This window comes from Rhinatrema bivittatum, chromosome 2 (assembly GCF_901001135.1).
Source record: "Rhinatrema bivittatum chromosome 2, aRhiBiv1.1, whole genome shotgun sequence".
Lineage (NCBI taxonomy): Eukaryota > Metazoa > Chordata > Amphibia > Gymnophiona > Rhinatrematidae > Rhinatrema > Rhinatrema bivittatum.
Genome location: NC_042616.1, coordinates 1,796,556 through 1,816,775, shown reverse-complemented (window position 1 = coordinate 1,816,775; position 20,220 = coordinate 1,796,556). Strand labels below are relative to the sequence as shown.

The 20,220-nt window shown below is 49.1% G+C and overlaps 1 protein-coding gene across 1 annotated transcript in view; it reads left to right on the top strand.

Moving 5' to 3' along the window:
* The window catches only part of LOC115083430 (dynein regulatory complex protein 11-like), a 378,622-nt gene that overhangs the window by 336,222 nt on the left and 22,180 nt on the right, over positions 1 to 20,220 (top strand). Inside the window, exons 17-18 of the mRNA XM_029587237.1 lie at positions 5,934 to 6,111; positions 12,238 to 12,476. Of these exons, the coding sequence (XP_029443097.1) occupies positions 5,934 to 6,111; positions 12,238 to 12,476 (417 nt within the window). The remainder of the gene's footprint in view (positions 1 to 5,933; positions 6,112 to 12,237; positions 12,477 to 20,220) is intronic.

Genomic DNA, 20,220 nt, shown 5'->3' with positions numbered 1-20,220 from the left:
GTGTGAGTGTGGGAGAGAGGTTTGAGTGAGTATGCATGTGTGAGAGAAAATGTTTGTGTGTGGGAGCATGAGAGAGAGAGCACGTGTGTGTGCATGTATGTGTGAGTGTGGGAGAGAGGTTTGAGCGAGTATGCATGTGTGAGAGAAAATGTTTGTGTGTGGGAGCATGAGAGAGAGAGAGCACGTGTGTGTGCATGTATGTGTGAGTGTGGGAGAGAGGTTTGAGCGAGTATGCATGTGTGAGAGAAAATGTTTGTGTGTGGGAGCATGAGAGAGAGTGTGTGTGTGTGTGTGTGTGTGCATGTATGTGTGAGTGTGGGAGAAAGATTTGAGCGAGCATGCATGTGCAAGAGAAAATGTTTGTGTGTGGGAGCATGAGAGAGAGAGCGCACGTGTGTGTGCATGTATGTGTGAGTGTGGGAGAGAGGTTTGAGCGAGTATGCATGTGTGAGAGAAAATGTTTGTGTGTGGGAGCATGAGAGAGAGAGAGCACGTGTGTGTGCATGTATGTGTGAGTGTGGGAGAGAGGTTTGAGCGAGTATGCATGTGTAAGAGAAAATGTTTGTGTGTGGGAGCATGAGAGAGAGTGTGTGTGTGTGCATGTATGTGTGAGTGTGGGAGAAAGATTTGAGCGAGCATGCATGTGCAAGAGAAAATGTTTGTGTGTGGGAGCATGAGAGAGAGAGCGCACGTGTGTGGGCATGTATGTGTGAGTGTGGGAGAGAGGTTTGAGCGAGTATGCATGTGTGAGAGAAAATGTTTGTGTGTGGGAGCATGAGAGAGAGAGAGCACGTGTGTGTGCATGTATGTGTGAGTGTGGGAGAGAGGTTTGAGTGAGTATGCATGTGTGAGAGAAAATGTTTGTGTGTGGGAGCATGAGAGAGAGAGCACGTGTGTGTGCATGTATGTGTGAGTGTGGGAGAGAGGTTTGAGCGAGTATGCATGTGTGAGAGAAAATGTTTGTGTGTGGGAGCATGAGAGAGAGAGAGCACGTGTGTGTGCATGTATGTGTGAGTGTGGGAGAGAGGTTTGAGCGAGTATGCATGTGTGAGAGAAAATGTTTGTGTGTGGGAGCATGAGAGAGAGAGTGTGTGTGTGTGTGTGTGCATGTATGTGTGAGTGTGGGAGAAAGATTTGAGCGAGCATGCATGTGCAAGAGAAAATGTTTGTGTGTGGGAGCATGAGAGAGAGAGCGCACGTGTGTGTGCATGTATGTGTGAGTGTGGGAGAGAGGTTTGAGCGAGTATGCATGTGTGAGAGAAAACGTTTGTGTGTGGGAGCATGAGAGAGACCACGTGTGTGTGTGTGTTTCTCATCAAGTGATGTATATCAAAGATATTGTTTATCGGCATTGGGCCATCATTAAGGATGATGGAGTGTTCAAGGAGTTTCCCATTTTTGCATATAAAAAGAGACGTGCTTTGAGGGATATGCTTACGTCTACGATTTTGCCTATACCAAGGTTGGTAAATGATGAGCAAGGACAATATCAGTGTGGTCACTGTGTGGTATGTCCCCAGGTGTACATGACATCCTCTTTGAGTATACCATCTACGGGGTGCACATATTATTTACCCAGGAGGTTTGACTGTGAGTCAGCGCAGGTTATATATGTAATTGTATGCCCATGTGGGCTTTATTACATAGGACACACGAAGAGGAAAATAAAAACTAGAATTATTGAACATCTAAGTAATATACGTACTCGAAGAGAAAATGCCCCGTTGGTTCAACACTGGCAAGAGAAAAGGCACAATGTCCAGGAGTTGAAATTCTGTGTATTGTATCAAGTTGAACTAAGTAGAGGGGGTAATATAACAACGGTGTTAACCAAAAAAGAACAACAATATATTTTTCAGTGGGGAACGGTGACCCCTGGTGGCCTTAATCTAGAAATAGAATGGAGTGCATTTCTATAGAGTAGTCTGACCAATGAAAGTGGTTAATTCATGATAGGCGGAGCTTTTGAGAAGCGGTGATAGCCGATATGTTTGAGGGGAGGAATTTCAAAATATAAGGGTGTGGATAGTAAGTAATGCGCAACCGCGGCGTTTTGGGGAAAGGTGTAGCACAAGTGAGAGGTATGCTGGAAGGTAAGGCGTGTTGTTAATTTATGAAGTATTAGGAGTAAAACTTCGGTTAGTTTAAAAGTAAATACAAAGGGTTGTTATGTGTTGTAGATGAAAATGATGTATTGGAATCAGCGTTTGTGATTCAGCTATTGAGCGGTTGTGAAACAGTGGCGTGTATGAAGGTAGCGCCATAGAGTAAGAAGTTGAGTTTAAAGACGCTGCAGCTGGATGTTGACGGTATTGAACACAAACAGTGGAACTTGGCAGGTTGGTAGATGTATAAGAATGAACCTACATAAAATCATGTGGTATGTGGTGGTGGTTCATATTGTTTTTTGGTTTAATTGGTAGGTTCTGATTAACAGAAGAAGTTAAGCATAATAGTGGTAAGGAATTATACAGATGGATACATAGGTAAGCGGGTGCTGGGATTTTAAGGATGGTGACTGGATAAATAATTTATTTTAATACAATACATTTTATGTGAATTTAAGGTTAATGATAATAATATTCATATATTCATATATTTAAGGTGATGGTTTTAGCAACGATAGCACATGCAACAATCATCCTATACAATGTATAGAGAAGTTCCCGTTCTTCAAAAGAAATTATAGAGTTGATAATGGTCCCCTGAGGAAACCACCTCGGTGAAACGAAAGCTTGTCGTCGGGAATGTACAACAATAAAGAGGAAAGTTATGAATAAATAAAGAACATGAAGGGGAACTAAGAGGAAGATAAGCTGATAATTGTTTATTTAATAAAAACTGATAAATGTAATAGGAAAAATTTTTTGAGCTATTTTGACTGCAATAGTATTTTGATAAACGGTATATGGATGTACTCCAATACATTAGTATAGGTGAACTGTTGTATTAGAATTAGGTGCAATATTTGTTTAATGATTGAGCATGTGTGTATGTGGTGTGAATGATGGGGTGATGTTTTAAAGTGTATCATTTGAATAATGAAATTGTATTTAAAGATTAAAAAAACAATAAATGAGATAAATAATACACAGGTATCTAGATATTATTTATTCGTTAGAATTATACCTGTGGGTTACCCATTTGATATTATATTGATTTGACCTTTGAGAATGAGCACATGAGAGATAGGAGAACAACAATCTCAAGGTGACTGCAATCAAAAGCTCTCGGGTACTGACAGCGGAGAATTTTAAAAACTTTTTATTAGTTAATTACTGGGTGGCGTTTGATGTGTCTGCTGTTGTAAAATATTTTATTGGTGTTTGGGAAATGTTTTAAAAGTTATATATGAGTTTTTAATTAATGGATGTTCTATTCATCAGCTGTTTTGAAATACGTATTCTTCGTATTAGTATGGATTTACTATTATTGATTTATATTTCCTGAATTTATCTTTTTAATTTTCTGTTTTTCCATTGTTGCACTGCATACAGTCTTGTTGCAGTTCCCAGTCCAGTTTTTGTCTACACATTTCTATTTATGCTTTCCGGTTACTTTATTCTGTATTTGGTGAGGGTCTTTCAGCATTTTGCATGTGAGTCCAATGTGAGATATTCTGCTAGCAGATAGTTTCATGTGTAGGGATCTATAACAGCCTGGCCTGTTCTGTTTCCCTAATAGGTGTATTGGTGTTTTAGGGCTTGGTGTAATATTTGCACTGTTGCCACTGTTAGTGCGGTTGTGGTATGGGAGGTTTACTGTATTGTAATTGTTCACTCATAGCTTTCTGAGGGTCAAGCCCACACCTAACACGCATTATAATTTGCCTAACACGCTATGGCTTCCAAGTGTCCTTTTTTTCTGGATGGCACCGTCTCAGCCAGGGCTTAAATTTTTCTTTTCTAAAGCCCTGAAGAATCAGCAGTAGGAGGAAGGCAGCACAGAGCCTGGTGAACCATAAAAGCAGAAGACTCTGTATAGCGCGCAGTCCACGGGAAACGCCCTGGAGCAGGGGTGCTGAGGGGGGCGAGCTGCGGTCACAGAAAGTGAGGGCGTGAAGCAGGAGGGAAGTGCCTGCGCGGTGCTGGGGAGGTGCCTGGGCTGGGCTGAACTCTTAAGAAGGGAAAGCTGGCTGTGCAGTCCTGAGCTTCCTGGAGAGCGGGAGTGCCAAGAAGGCTGGGAAGGGGAGGGGGATCTGCTGCTGGCTGGGAAAGGGCTGGCAGCGAGCAAAAGCCTCATGAGCTGGCAGCACTGGAGCGGGGGCACTCGCTGAGCACATGAGCAGCAGCACAACAGCGTAATGTGCAAGTCTGAGAGAGAGAGAGAGAGTAGGTGTGTGTCAGAGTGAATCCACACACACATTGTTTCTGTGAGTATGTGTGTATATGTGGGTGTCCTTCTCGCTGACACAAAGTGTGTAGGGGGTGTTTTTCTGACACACACACTCTCGCACTCTCTCTCTCAGATACGAAGACGCAGCCACGCATTCAGGCCGATGCAATAAAAAGTGCGGGAGAGCCGGTGCTCCGAGTTGAGAGCCCACTCTCCCGACGCGCGCCCAGGCACCCCTCCTGGGGACACGATTTTGTATTCAAATTAGGCAGCGCGCTAATAAGGAGGCGCTAGGGACAATAGCGCGTCACTAGCGCCTCCTTATTAGCGGAAGCAGCGGCTGTCAGCGGGTCCGACAACTGACGCTTAATTTTACCGGCGTCGGTTCTCAAACCCGCTGACAGCCACGGGTTTGGAAAACGGACGCCGGCAAAATAGAGCCTCCGTTTTCAAACCCGCCGACCAGCGGGCAGATTTTACATTTTTTTTTTAATTATTTTTAACTTTTGGGACCTCCGGCTCGGCTGCACATTTTCCTTTCTGAATCGCAAGGGAATGACTGATAGGACCATCAGCTTGCATTTGCATGTTGCGGGCGCTGTTAGTCTCGGGGGGGTTGGACGCGCGTTTTCGACCCCCTTACTGTATAAGGGGTAACACTAGCGCGTCCAAACGCGTGGGTTAACAGCGCACTGCGCCGGAGCAGTGCCCTGTACTGTATCGGCCCCGTTAGTTACATAGGAGAGATGTGAAACGTATGTAGGAGATCCTCTGACTCGGTTTAAATAAACGAGAATTATTTGGGAAATTTACAAAAACGAGATTTCTCTTGTTAGGTATCACATCAGAGCCTTACACAGGGGCCCTAGATCCTGCTCTCTCCGGCCCTGACTGCAGGGAGGGTGCACGAGGGAGTCCCTCAGATAACTCCCCGGGATGATGATTTCCCTGCAATCTGCCCCTGCTCCCTGCCTCCCACCCCCAAACTCTCCCATTCACCCCCCCCCCCCCCCCGATACCTTACTGAAGCCCGTTTGCAGGGTAAAAACGTAAGCTGCCGGGTACCGAGTGAGCGGGAGGTAGCAGGGAGAGGCAGGGGGGCCCTTCCAGCCAGGGCCCCTCCCACTGCCTCAGGTGCCACAAAAGATAAATTTACATTAAATTCCGAGGGGGGGGTTTGGAAGGGGACCTTCTCCATGATGAGAGCGGGGCCTGGGAAACACAGCCCGTCGGGCTCTTAAGCGACACCAGACTCTCATGGATACGCCCGATGAACGCCAACATTGGCCGAGCCCAGGAGGCTGGACGCCTCTAGGACAGTTTTGGGGGCTGGCTTGGCCGCATGCATAATGATACCGGCGCTCCAGAACGCCCCTTCCTTATCTGCCCAGCAACTTTTCCAGCGGGGCCGTAAGGTCGCCGGCCACGTACGTGCACCGGCGTTCAGAGTGTCGCCCTTCAGCTGCATGTAACTCGTGTTGAGTTTCAAGTTTGTGCTTCAATGATTTAAGCTGGGGGGGGGAGGGGAGGGATGATCTTGGTGCCCCCCGGTGTTGGGGCTGGTTTTTTTGAACCACACTTCCCTTCTTGCCTCACAGTTGGACCCCAAGCGCCTGAAGAAAGATCTGCCCAAGGTCCTGAAGACTATAAAGGCGGAGGACCGCGTTCTGCTCGTCGGAACGTCCCAGAAACCTTACCTGGCAGACATCAAGTCTTTCTGCAAAGCATTTCAGAAGATCTTCCTCATCCCACGCCCGGACTACGCTTCCAGATACGGTGAGAGGGGGGGGGGGGGGCAATCGTTTCCAAGGGTTTTAGGGTCAGGAAAGGAGGTGTGGCGGGGGGGGGGGGGGGTCATTCCATAGTCACTGAGGCAGTGGGAGGGAGAGATCATGACCAGGGGCCGGGCTCAGTGGGAGGAAGGGTCATTTCCCTGGGACCTTGGAGAGAGTGGTAAGGGGGATTATTAGTGACAGAGCTTGGGATTTAGAGGAAGGATCATCTCTCCAGTCCTCGGGGATAGTGAGTTTTGGACGTAATTGCCCACATTTCAGGTAGAGCCTGTAGGTACGTGAGATGATGGAGGGGGCAATGAAGAGCAAAGTAACTTGCAAGAGGTATCAGCGGGAGGGTTGGGATTTGAACCCTGGGGCTCCCAGTTCTCAGCTCTAAGTTGCTCTAAACCTGTCAGAGGAGAAGTCACTTCCTTAGTCCTCAGTGCAGTGAGAGTAGGGTTGTTAATGACAATGAGAGGGGGTAAGGGACAGTGAGAGGAGGAACATTATCCTGTGCTCTTGAGGCAGTGAGAGAAACAAAAATTACTGGCAGGGACTGAAGAGATCATTTCCCCAGCCTTTAGGGCAGTAGGCCAAAGGGACCTTGGTGTCAGTGAGAGGCAGAATCATTTCTCCTGTGCTTAGCACAATGAGAGGAAGAATCATTACTGGCAGAGAGTGGAGGAGTCATTTCTATGACCTTTGGGGCAGTGAATGGGAGGGTCATTGGTGTAGTGAGAGGAAGAGCCATTACTGGCAGAGAGTGGAGGAGTCATTTCTATGGCCTTTGGGGCAGTGAATGGGAGGGTCATTGGTGTAGTGAGAGGAAGAGCCATTACTGGCAGAGAGTGGAGGAGTCATTTCTATGGCCTTTGGGGCAGTGAATGGAAGGGTCATTGGTGTAGTGAGAGAGAGAGTCATTACTAGCAGACAGTGGAGGAGTCATTTCTATGGCCTTTGGGGCAGTGAATGGAAGGGTCATTGTTTTGTGAGAGGAAGAGTCATTACTAGCAGAGAGTGGAGGAGTCATTTCTATGGTCTTTGGGGCAGTGAATGGAAGGGTCATTGGTGTAGTGAGAAGAAGAGTCATTACTAGCAGAGAGTGGAGGAGTCATTTCTATAACCTATGGGGCAGTGAATGGAAGGGTCATTGATGTAGTGAGAGGGAAAGTCATTACTGGCAGAGAGTGGAGGAGTCATTTCTATGACCTTTGGGGCAGTGAATGGAAGGGTCATTGATGTAGTGAGAGGGAGAGTCATTACTAGCAGAGAGTGGAGGAGTCATTTCTATGGTCTTTGAGGCAGTGAATGGAAGGGTCATTGGTGTAGTGAGAGGAAGAGTCATTACTGGCAGAGAGTGGAGGAGACATTTCTATGACCTTTGGGGCAGTGAATGGGAGGGTCATTGGTGTACTGAGAGGGAGAGTCATTACTTGCAGAGAATGGAGGAGTCATTTCTATGACCTTTGGGGCAGTGAATGGAAGGGTCATTGGTGTAGTGAGAGGAAGAGTCATTACTAGCAAAGAGTGGAGGAGTCATTTCTATGGCCTTTGGGGCAGTGAATGGAAGGGTCATTCGTATAGTGAGAGGAAGAGTCATTACTGGCAGAGAGTGGAGGAGACATTTCTATGGACTTTGGGGCAGTGAATGGAAGGGTCATTGTTGTAGTGAAAGGGAGAGTCATTACTAGCAGAGAATGGAGGATTCATTTCTATGGCCTTTGGGGCAGTGAATGGAAGGGTCATTGATGCAGTGAGAGGAAGAGTCATTACTAACAGAGAGTGGAGGAGTCATTTCTATGAACTTTGGGGCAGTGAATGGAAGGGTCATTGGTGTAGTGAGAGGAAGAGTCATTACTAACAGAGAGTGGAGGAGTCATTTCTATGGCCTTTGGGGCAGTGAATGGAAGGGTAACTGAGGGTGGGGGGAGTCTCTGATTCTCCTCTCATGCTGTGTCTGTAACTCGGGGTGGGGGGAGTCACTGGTTCTCCTCTCATGCTGTGTCTGTAACTAGGGATGGGGGGAGTCTCTGATTCTCCCTCTCATGCTATGTCTGTAACTAGGGATGGGGGGAGTCTCTGATTCTCCCTCTCATGCTGTGTGTGTAACTGGGGGTGGGGGGAGTCTCTGATTCTCCTCTCATGCTGTGTGTGTGTAACTGGGGGTGGGGGAGTCTCTCATTCTCCTCTCATGCTGTGTGTGTAACTGGGGGTGGGGGGAGTCTCTGATTCTCCCTCTCATGCTGTGTGTGTAACTGGGGGTGGGGGGAGTCTCTGATTCTCCCTCTCATGCTGTGGGTGTAACTGGGGGTGGGGGGAGTCTCTGATTCTCCTCTCATGCTGTGTGTGTAACAGGGGGTGGGGGGAGTCTTTGATTCTCCTCTCATGCTGTGTGTGTAACTGGGGGTGGGGGGAGTCTCTGATTCTCCTCTCATGCTGTGTCTGTAACTGGGGGTGGGGGGGAGTCTCTGATTCTCCCTCTCATGCTGTGTCTGTAACTGGGGGTGGGGGGAGTCTCTGATTCTCCCTCTCATACTGTGTGTGTAACTGGGGGTGGGGGAAGTCTCTGATTCTCCCTCTCATGCTGTGTCTGTAACTGGGGGTGGGGGGAGTCTCTGATTCTCCTCTCATGCTGTGTGTGTAACTGGGGGTGGGGGGAGTCTCTGATTCTCCTCTCATGCTGTGTGTGTAACTGGGGGTGGGGGAAGTCTCTGATTCTCCTCTCATGCTGTGTGTGTAACTGGGGGGGGGGGGGAGTCTCTGATTCTCCTCTCATGCTGTGTGTGTAACTGGGGGTGGGGGGAGTCTCTGATTCTCCTCTCATGCTGTGTGTGTAACTGGGGGTGGGGGGAGTCTCTGATTCTCCTCTCATGCTGTGTGTGTAACTGGGGGGGGGGGGGAGTCTCTGATTCTCCTCTCATGCTGTGTGTGTAACTCGGGTGGGGGGAGTCTCTGATTCTCCTCTCATGCTGTGTGTGAACTGGGGGTGGGGGGAGTCTCTGATTCTCCCTCTCATGCTGTGTGTGTAACTGGGGGTGGGGGAGTCTCTCATTCTCCCTCTCATGCTGTGTGTGTAACTGGGGGTGGGGGAGTCTCTCATTCTCCTCTCATGCTGTGTGTGTAACTGGGGGTGGGGGGAGTCTCTGATTCTCCTCTCATGCTGTGTGTGTAACTGGGGGTGGGGGGAGTCTCTGATTCTCCCGCTCATGCTGTGTCTGTAACTGGGGGTGGGGGGAGTCTCTGATTCTCCTCTCATGCTGTGTGTGTAACTGGGGGTGGGGGAGTCTCTGATTCTCCTCTCATACTGTGTGTGTAACTGGGGGTGGAGGGAGTCTCTGATTCTCCCGCTCATGCTGTGTCTGTAACTGGGGGTGGGGGGAGTGTCTGATTCTCCTCTCATGCTGTGTGTGTAACTGGGGGGGGGGGGGAGTCTCTGATTCTCCCGCTCATGCTGTGTCTGAAACTGGGGGTGGGGGAGTCTCTGATTCTCCTCTCATGCTGTGTGTGTAACTGGGGGTGGGGAGAGTCTCTGACTCTCCTCTCATGCTGTGTGTGTAACTGGGGGTGGGGGGAGTCTCTGATTCTCCTCTCATGCTGTGTGTGTAACTGGGGGTGGGGGGAGTCTCTGATTCTCCTCTCATGCTGTGTCTGTAACTGGGGGTGGGGGGGAGTCTCTGATTCTCCTCTCATGCTGTGTGTGTAACTGGGGGGGGGGGGGAGTCTCTGATTCTCCCTCTCATGCTGTGTGTGTAACTGGGGGTGGGGGAGTCTCTGATTCTCCTCTCATGCTGTGTCTGTAACTGGGGGGGGGGGGGAGTCTCTGATTCTCCTCTCATGCTGTGTCTGTAACTGGGGGTGGGGGGAGTCTCTGATTCTCCCTCTCATGCTGTGTGTGTAACTGGGGGTGGGGGGAGTTTCTGATTCTCCTCTCATGCTGTGTGTGTAACTGGGGGTGGGGGGAGTCTCTGATTCTCCTCTCATGCTGTGTGTGTAACTGGGGGTGGGGAGAGTCTCTGATTCTCCTCTCATGCTGTGTGTGTAACTGGGGGTGGGGAGAGTCTCTGATTCTCCTCTCATGCTGTGTGTGTAACTGGGGGTGGGGGAGTCTCTGATTCTCCCTCTCATGCTGTGTGTGTAACTGGGGGTGGGGGAGTCTCTGATTCTCCCTCTCATGCTGTGTGTGTAACTGGGGGTGGGGGGAGTCTCTGATTCTCCTCTCATGCTGTGTGTGTAACTGGGGGTGGGGGGAGTCTCTGATTCTCCTCTCATGCTGTGTGTGTAACTGGGGGTGGGGAGAGTCTCTGATTCTCCTCTCATGCTGTGTGTGTAACTGGGGGTGGGGAGAGTCTCTGATTCTCCTCTCATGCTGTGTGTGTAACTGGGGGGTGGGGGAGTCTCTGATTCTCCCTCTCATGCTGTGTGTGTGTAACTGGGGGTGGGGGAGTCTCTGATTCTCCCTCTCATGCTGTGTGTGTAACTCGGGTGGGGGGAGTCTCTGATTCTCCTCTCATGCTGTGTGTGTAACTGGGGGTGGGGGAGTCTCTGATTCTCCCTCTCATGCTGTGTGTGTAACTGGGGGTGGGGGAGTCTCTCATTCTCCCTCTCATGCTGTGTGTGTAACTGGGGGTGGGGGAGTCTCTCATTCTCCTCTCATGCTGTGTGTGTAACTGGGGGTGGGGGGAGTCTCTGATTCTCCTCTCATGCTGTGTGTGTAACTGGGGGTGGGGGGAGTCTCTGATTCTCCCGCTCATGCTGTGTCTGTACTGGGGGTGGGGGGAGTCTCTGATTCTCCTCTCATGCTGTGTGTGTAACTGGGGGTGGGGGAGTCTCTGATTCTCCTCTCATACTGTGTGTGTAACTGGGGGTGGAGGGAGTCTCTGATTCTCCCGCTCATGCTGTGTCTGTAACTGGGGGTGGGGGGAGTGTCTGATTCTCCTCTCATGCTGTGTGTGTAACTGGGGGTGGGGGGAGTCTCTGATTCTCCCGCTCATGCTGTGTCTGAAACTGGGGGTGGGGGGAGTCTCTGATTCTCCTCTCATGCTGTGTGTGTAACTGGGGGTGGGGAGAGTCTCTGACTCTCCTCTCATGCTGTGTGTGTAACTGGGGGTGGGGGGGAGTCTCTGATTCTCCTCTCATGCTGTGTGTGTAACTGGGGGTGGGGGAGTCTCTGATTCTCCTCTCATGCTGTGTCTGTAACTGGGGGTGGGGGGAGTCTCTGATTCTCCTCTCATGCTGTGTGTGTAACTGGGGGTGGGGGGAGTCTCTGATTCTCCCTCTCATGCTGTGTGTGTAACTGGGGGTGGGGGAGTCTCTGATTCTCCTCTCATGCTGTGTCTGTAACTGGGGGTGGGGGGAGTCTCTGATTCTCCTCTCATGCTGTGTCTGTAACTGGGGGTGGGGGGAGTCTCTGATTCTCCCTCTCATGCTGTGTGTGTAACTGGGGGTGGGGGGAGTTTCTGATTCTCCTCTCATGCTGTGTGTGTAACTGGGGGGGGGGGGAGTCTCTGATTCTCCTCTCATGCTGTGTGTGTAACTGGGGGTGGGGAGAGTCTCTGATTCTCCTCTCATGCTGTGTGTGTAACTGGGGGTGGGGAGAGTCTCTGATTCTCCTCTCATGCTGTGTGTGTAACTGGGGGTGGGGGAGTCTCTGATTCTCCCTCTCATGCTGTGTGTGTAACTGGGGGTGGGGGAGTCTCTGATTCTCCCTCTCATGCTGTGTGTGTAACTGGGGGTGGGGGGAGTCTCTGATTCTCCTCTCATGCTGTGTGTGTAACTGGGGGTGGGGGGGAGTCTCTGATTCTCCTCTCATGCTGTGTGTGTAACTGGGGGTGGGGGGAGTCTCTGATTCTCCTCTCATGCTGTGTGTGTAACTGGGGGTGGGGAGAGTCTCTGATTCTCCTCTCATGCTGTGTGTGTAACTGGGGGTGGGGGAGTCTCTGATTCTCCCTCTCATGCTGTGTGTGTGTAACTGGGGGTGGGGGAGTCTCTCATTCTCCCTCTCATGCTGTGTGTGTAACTGGGGGTGGGGGGTGTCACAGAGTCTCCCCTTCATGATGTGACTGTATCTGGATGAAGCATATGACAGTTTCTGACTCCCCCAGCTAATATGTTCTCTGTTTTCTTTTAGTGACCTGGAAGGAAGTGATTCTGAATCACGGGGGCATCATCACCAACAAACTGAACCTCAGCTCTTTATCCAAAATGTCTGATGGGTTTTGTCAAGGTCCCATCACTTCAGCCGTGCAAACTGTGATGACCAGGAGACGCCAGACCCAGCAGGCTAAGAAACCACTGTCCACTGCTGAGTTTCTTCTTCCTCTGGCCAGATATGACCCAGTGTACAGAGAAGAGGAGGAAACCCTAAAGGTCAGTCTCTGATCTCAGCAGTGATCAGCACTGCATCACACTCCCATGGCAGTGATAGCATACCTCACATTAACACTGCATCACACTCCCAGGTCAGTGATAGCATACCTCAGATCAACACTGCATCACTCTCCCATGTCAGTGATAGCAAATCTCACATCAACACTGCATCACACTCCTATGTCACTGATAGCATACCTCAGATCAACACTGCATCACACTGCCCATGTCATTGATAGCGTAGCTAACATCAACACTGCATCACACTCCCATGTCAGTGATAGCAAATCTCACATCAACACTGCATCACACTCCTATGTCACTGATAGCATACCTCAGATCAACACTGCATCATACTGCCCATGTCAGTGATAGCATACCTCACATCAACACTGCATCACTCTCCCATGTCAATGATAGCAAATCTCACATCAACACTGCATCACACTCCTATGTCACTGATAGCATACCTCAGATCAACACTGCATCACACTGCCCATGTCATTGATAGCGTAGCTAACATCAACACTGCATCACACTTCTATGTCAGTGATAGCATACCTCACATCAACACTGCATCACACTCCCATGTCAGTGATAGCATAGCTCACATCAACACTGCATCACACTGCCATGTCAGTGATAGCATACCTCACTTCAACACTGCATCACACTGCCATGTCAGTGATAGCATACCTCACTTCAACACTGCATCACACTGCCATGTCAGTGATAGCATTCCTCACATTAACACTGCATCACACTCCCATGTCAGTGATAGCGTAGCTCACATCAACACTGCATCACACTTCCATGTCACTGATAGCGTTCCTCACATCAACACTGCATCACACTGCCCATGTCAGTGATAGCATAGCTCACATCAACACTGCATCACACTCCCATGTCACTGATAGCATACCTCAGATCAACACTGCATTACACTGCCCATGTCAGTGATAGCATACCTCACATCAACACTGCATCACAATCCCATGTCAGTGATATCATAGCTCACATCAACACTGCATCACACTTCCATGTCAGTGATAGCATAGCTCACATCAACACTGCATCACACTTCTATGTCACTGATAGCATAGCTCACATCAACACTGCATCACATTCCCATGTCAGTGATAGCATAGCTGACATCAACACTGCATCACACTTCCATGTCAGTGATAGCATAGCTCACATCAACACTGCATCACACTTCTATGTCAGTGATAGCATAGCTCACATCAACACTGCATCACATTCCCATGTCAGTGATAGCATAGCTCACATCAACACTGCATCACACTCCCATGTCAGTGATAGCGTAGCTCACATCAACACTGCATCACACTCCCATGTCAGTGATAGCGTAGCTCACATCAACACTGCATCACACTTCCATGTCACTGATAGCATACCTCACATCAACACTGCATCACACTGCCATGTCAGTGATAGCATTCCTCACATTAACACTGCATCACACTGCCCATGTCAGTGATAGCATTCCTCACATTAACACTGCATCACACTCCCATGTCAGTGATAGCAAATCTCACATCAACACTGCATCACACTCCTATGTCACTGATAGCATACCTCAGATCAACACTGCATCATACTGCCCATGTCAGTGATAGCATACCTCACATCAACACTGCATCACTCTCCCATGTCAGTGATAGCAAATCTCACATCAACACTGCATCACACTCCTATGTCACTGATAGCATACCTCAGATCAACACTGCATCACACTGCCCATGTCATTGATAGCGTAGCTAACATCAACACTGCATCACACTTCCATGTCACTGATAGCGTTCCTCACATCAACACTGCATCACACTGCCCATGTCAGTGATAGCATAGCTCACATCAACACTGCATCACACTCCCATGTCACTGATAGCATACCTCAGATCAACACTGCATCACACTGCCCATGTCAGTGATAGCATAGCTCACATCAACACTGCATCATACTCCCATGTCAGTGATAGCAAATCTCACATCAACACTGCATCACACTCCTATGTCACTGATAGCATACCTCAGATCAACACTGCATCATACTGCCCATGTCAGTGATAGCATACCTCACATCAACACTGCATCACTCTCCCATGTCAGTGATAGCAAATCTCACATCAACACTGCATCACACTCCTATGTCACTGATAGCATACCTCAGATCAACACTGCATCACACTGCCCATGTCATTGATAACGTAGCTAACATCAACACTGCATCACACTTCTATGTCAGTGATAGCATAGCTCACATCAACACTGCATCACACTGCCATGTCAGTGATAGCATTCCTCACATTAACACTGCATCACACTCCCATGTCAGTGATAGTGTAGCTCACATCAACACTGCATCACACTTCCATGTCACTGATAGCGTTCCTCACATCAACACTGCATCACACTGCCCATGTCAGTGATAGCATAGCTCACATCAACACTGCATCACACTGCCCATGTCACTGATAGCATACCTCAGATCAACACTGCATTACACTGCCCATGTCAGTGATAGCATTCCTCACATCAACACTGCATCACACTCCCATGTCAGTGATAGCATAGCTCACATCAACACTGCATCACACTGCCCATGTCAGTGATAGCATACCTCAGATCAACACTGCATCACACTCCCATGTCAGTGATAGCACACCTCACATCAACACTGCATCACACTCCCATGTCAGTGATAGCATACCTCATATCAACACTGCATGACACTGCCCATGTCAGTGATAGCATACCTCACATCAACACCGCATCACACTCCCATGTCAGTGATAGCATAGCTCACATCAACACTGCATCACACTCCTATGTCAGTGATAGCATAGCTCACATCAACACTGCATCACACTTCCATGTCAGTGATAGCATAGCTCACATCAACACTGCATCACACTTCTATGTCACTGATAGCATAGCTCACATCAACACTGCATCACATTCCCATGTCAGTGATAGCATAGCTCACATCAACACTGCATCACATTCCCATGTCAGTGATAGCATAGCTCACATCAACACTGCATCACACTCCCATGTCAGTGATAGCGTAGCTCACATCAACACTGCATCACACTCCCATGTCAGTGATAGCGTAGCTCACATCAACACTGCATCACACTTCCATGTCACTGATAGCATACCTCACATCAACACTGCATCACACTGCCATGTCAGTGATAGCATTCCTCACATTAACACTGCATCACACTGCCATGTCAGTGATAGCATTCCTCACATTAACACTGCATCACACTGCCCATGTCAGTGATAGCATTGCTCACATCAACACTGCATCACACTTCCATGTCAGTGATAGCGTAGCTCACATCAACACTGCATCACACTTCCATGTCACTGATAGCGTTCCTCACATCAACACTTCATCACACTGCCCATGTCACTGATAGCGTTCCTCACATCAACACTGCATCACACTGCCCATGTCACTGATAGCGTTCCTCACATCAACACTGCATCACACTGCCCATGTCAGTGATAGCGTTCCTCACATAAACACTGCATCACACTGCCCATGTCACTGATAGCATACCTCAGATCAACACTGCATTACACTGCCCATGTCAGTGATAGCATACCTCACATCAACACTGCATCACACTCCCATGTCAGTGATAGCATAGCTCACATCAACACTGCATCACACTGCCCATGTCAGTGATAGCATACCTCAGATCAACACTGCATCACACTCCCATGTCAGTGATAGCATACCTCAGATCAACACTGCATCACACTCCCATGTCAGTGATAGCACACCTCACATCAACACTGCATCACACTCCCATGTCAGTGATAGCATACCTCATATCAACACTGCATGACACTGCCCATGTCAGTGATAGCATACCTCACATCAACACCGCATCACACTCCCATGTCAGTGATAGCATAGCTCACATCAACACTGCATCACACTCCTATGTCAATGATAGCATAGCTCACATCAACACTGCATCACACTCCCATGTCAGTGATAGCATAGCTCACATCAACACTGCATCACACTCCTATGTCAGTGATAGCATAGCTCACATCAACACTGCATCACACTTCTATGTCACTGATAGCATAGCTCACATCAACACTGCATCACATTCCCATGTCAGTGATAGCATAGCTCACATCAACACTGCATCACACTTCCATGTCAGTGATAGCATAGCTCACATCAACACTGCATCACACTTCTATGTCAGTGATAGCATAGCTCACATCAACACTGCATCACACTCCCATGTCAGTGATAGCGTAGCTCACATCAACACTGCATCACACTCCCATGTCAGTGATAGCGTAGCTCACATCAACACTGCATCACACTCCCATGTCAGTGATAGCGTAGCTCACATCAACACTGCATCACACTTCCATGTCACTGATAGCATACCTCACATCAACACTGCATCACACTGCCATGTCAGTGATAGCATTCCTCACATTAACACTGCATCACACTGCCCATGTCAGTGATAGCATTCCTCACATTAACACTGCATCACACTCCCATGTCAGTGATAGCGTAGCTCACATGAACACTGCATCACACTTCCATGTCAGTGATAGCGTAGCTCACATCAACACTGCATCACACTTCCATGTCACTGATAGCGTTCCTCACATCAACACTGCATCACACTTCCATGTCACTGATAGCATACCTTACATCAACACTGCATCACATTCCCATGTCAGTGATAGCATAGCTCACATCAACACTGCATCACACTTCCATGTCAGTGATAGCATAGCTCACATCAACACTGCATCACACTTCCATGTCACTGATAGCATTCCTCACATCAACACTGCATCACACTGGCCATGTCAGTGATAGCATAGCTCACATCAACACTGCATCACACTTCCATGTCACTGATAGCATACCTTACATCAACACTGCATCACACTTCCATGTCACTGATAGCATACCTTACATCAACACTGCATCACACTGCCCATGTCACTGATAGCATACCTTACATCAACACTGCATCACATTCCCATGTCAGTGATGGCATAGCTCACATCAACACTGCATCACACTTCCATGTCACTGATAGCACAGCTCACATCAACACTGCATCACACTCCCATGTCAGTGATAGCACAGCTCACATCAACACTGCATCACATTCCCATGTCAGTGATAGCGTAGCTCACATCAACACTGCATCACACTCCCATGTCAGTGATAGCACAGCTCACATCAACACTGCATCACATTCCCATGTCAGTGATAGCATACCTTACATCAACACTGCATCACACTTCTATGTCAGTGTTCCCTGTACGTACCCGAATCAATCCAGACCATGGGTTATATCCCCATTCCAGCAGATGGAGACAGAAGGAGAACATGTGAGGTGCTGGGAATTACCCATGAGCACCCTCTGCGTCCCATCAGTATTCTTCTGTCTCCAGCAGATGAAGGCTGTTTGAACCTGCGCTTCCCACTTACATTTTCAAATCTTTGAGGAAAGTTTACAGAATAATTTTTATTTCTTCCCTTTCCCCTCTCAGTGCTATTATTCTTTGAATGGATGAAGTTTAAAAAAAAAAAAAGTTTAAGTTTTTTAGTCAGGAAAGGGATAGGAGGCTCTGCAGCTTGCATGTGCGGCTGCCTTGAGAATAACCTTGTATGGTTTCTGAGGTAGGTCTTATGTTTCTATTAAGGGTTTTTTCCTTCGTTCCTGGCCCTCGGGGTGTAAGCTGGTGGTCCAGCCGCTCCCCCTACCCTCAGGCTGACTGACCTGAGAGGCGCCATTCCTCAGCCATAATAATAATAAAAATACAGAAAGTGAGCCGGGCCGTCGCGGGCGTCCGCAGAGAACGTTTTTGCCTCCGTTTCGTTCGGCGGCTGCCGGGAGCGCCTTCGGGGGCAGTTGTTTTTTTTGTCGGCGCCTCAGCCGTTTCCCTTCCCCCCATGATGCGAGGGAGCCTGGGATTCGGCTCTCCCAGCAGGGGATTTGTTCCAGACGCCTCCCTGGCGGGGGCGGGGGCTGGGTTCCTCTGGGGCAGACGGAGCTTGACCCTCTCTGCCTTGGAATCCTGGTTGGACGAGGAGCTTGGACGTTCCCAGAGCAGGTGGAAAGTTGCGCACTGAGTGGGCCCCGCCGCCCGGGCCCTTGTGGGCCGGATACCGCCCGCCCGGCTCCTTCTTTCAGTGTCGGGGCCACCCCCGTCCTCTTTGAGACCGTTCTCTGTAGGTTTTGCCCGGCACGGTCATGTGCTCTTCTAGTTTCCCTTGCCTGAACGCCTGCGGCCTGACGATGGAGGTTTTTTTTCTTTCTTTCGCTGAGCACTGGAGCCTTGGGTTTTTCTTTGCCGAGGAGTCGCCTGCAGCTCCGCTGCTCCCTCTCCTCATCTCTACGTGTTTCTGCCAGCTTGGTCGTCTGAGGTTTGGCCTTGGAGACCCTCAATGCTCCCCCGGCTCACAGACCTGCTAGGACACCGGGGGAAACTCTCGGCATTGTTAGGCTGAACTGTCGAGGGTGGGTGTTTTTCTTCTCTGCCCCCGGGGGTTTGGTGCTCTTGCCTTTCCATTGTAATCCTGGTTGAGCGCTGGAGACAGGCGCAGCTTGGAGGGTCTCTTTGCTGGACGGTCTCTGGCTTTCTGACCGCTATGGTGCCATCATTCCATCGTCAACTCGGGCCTCGGGGGGGGGGGGCTTTTCTGCCTGGAGGCCCCGATACAGCCGCTGTCACGTTGCACTATACTAGCGCTGGACAGTCTTTTTTCCCTGTACGTACCAGGATCAGTCCAGGACACCTGGGTTGTGACTCCGCACCAGTAGATATAGACAGAGGTACTGTGGGTGTTATAATTGCTGATATTGCCCTTTTCTTATGGATACCTCTGTTTGCCAAGTTCTTGTTATTCCCGTTTCTTAGAGCTCGATCTCTTTCCGTATTCTCTCGCATTCCCCTGCTGGTCTGGTTGGGCAGGTGTTGATCGGGGTGGGTGCAGTGATGATGGGGGGACGGGGGAGGCTGCCAGCATGGTAGTGTTCTCCGTTGTTTGGCAGGGATGTGTGGGTCTTATAAGAGGCAGTAAGGGGGGGGGGGGACGGGACTGGGATGGGAGGGTGTTACGCCGGCAGGTTTTCATATCTTCTTTATTGTATTCTATGCTGCGTCTGTTTTCTGCTCCGTTCCTCTTCTGGAGCCGAGGATTGCGCAGTGCAAGGCCTCTGCTGCGGTTTAAAATCACTATTCCCTTGCTAGTAGCTTTCCCGCTCGGTCCTCTCGTAAGAACGTCACTGGTCTGATTACTTGCGATGCATGCGGGATAAATTCGCCCATCCAGCCATCGAAGAGTTTTGTCCCTTTTGAAACAAAAAAATATTAAGGTTGCCTTTTTTTTTTTTTTTACAAGAAACTCATCTCGGTGATGCTGAACATGAGAAGCTGGAGCGATGTTGGGGAGGGGGGACGGGGGGGTCTATTATGCATCCACCACCTCACAGTCGGGCTGGGGTTGCGATCTTGATTCACAAAAATTTGCCCTTGCGGGTCCTCTCTGAGATTGCTGACCCCATGGGCCCCTATTTTATTTTATTAATGGAACTTTTTCAGAACAAACCCGTTTTTTGTCATCTTTATGCTCCTAATAATCCCAGTCCTAGTTTTTTTTTAGGGAGCTTTACCACGCTTTCTTACCCTACCAAGAGGATTTCCT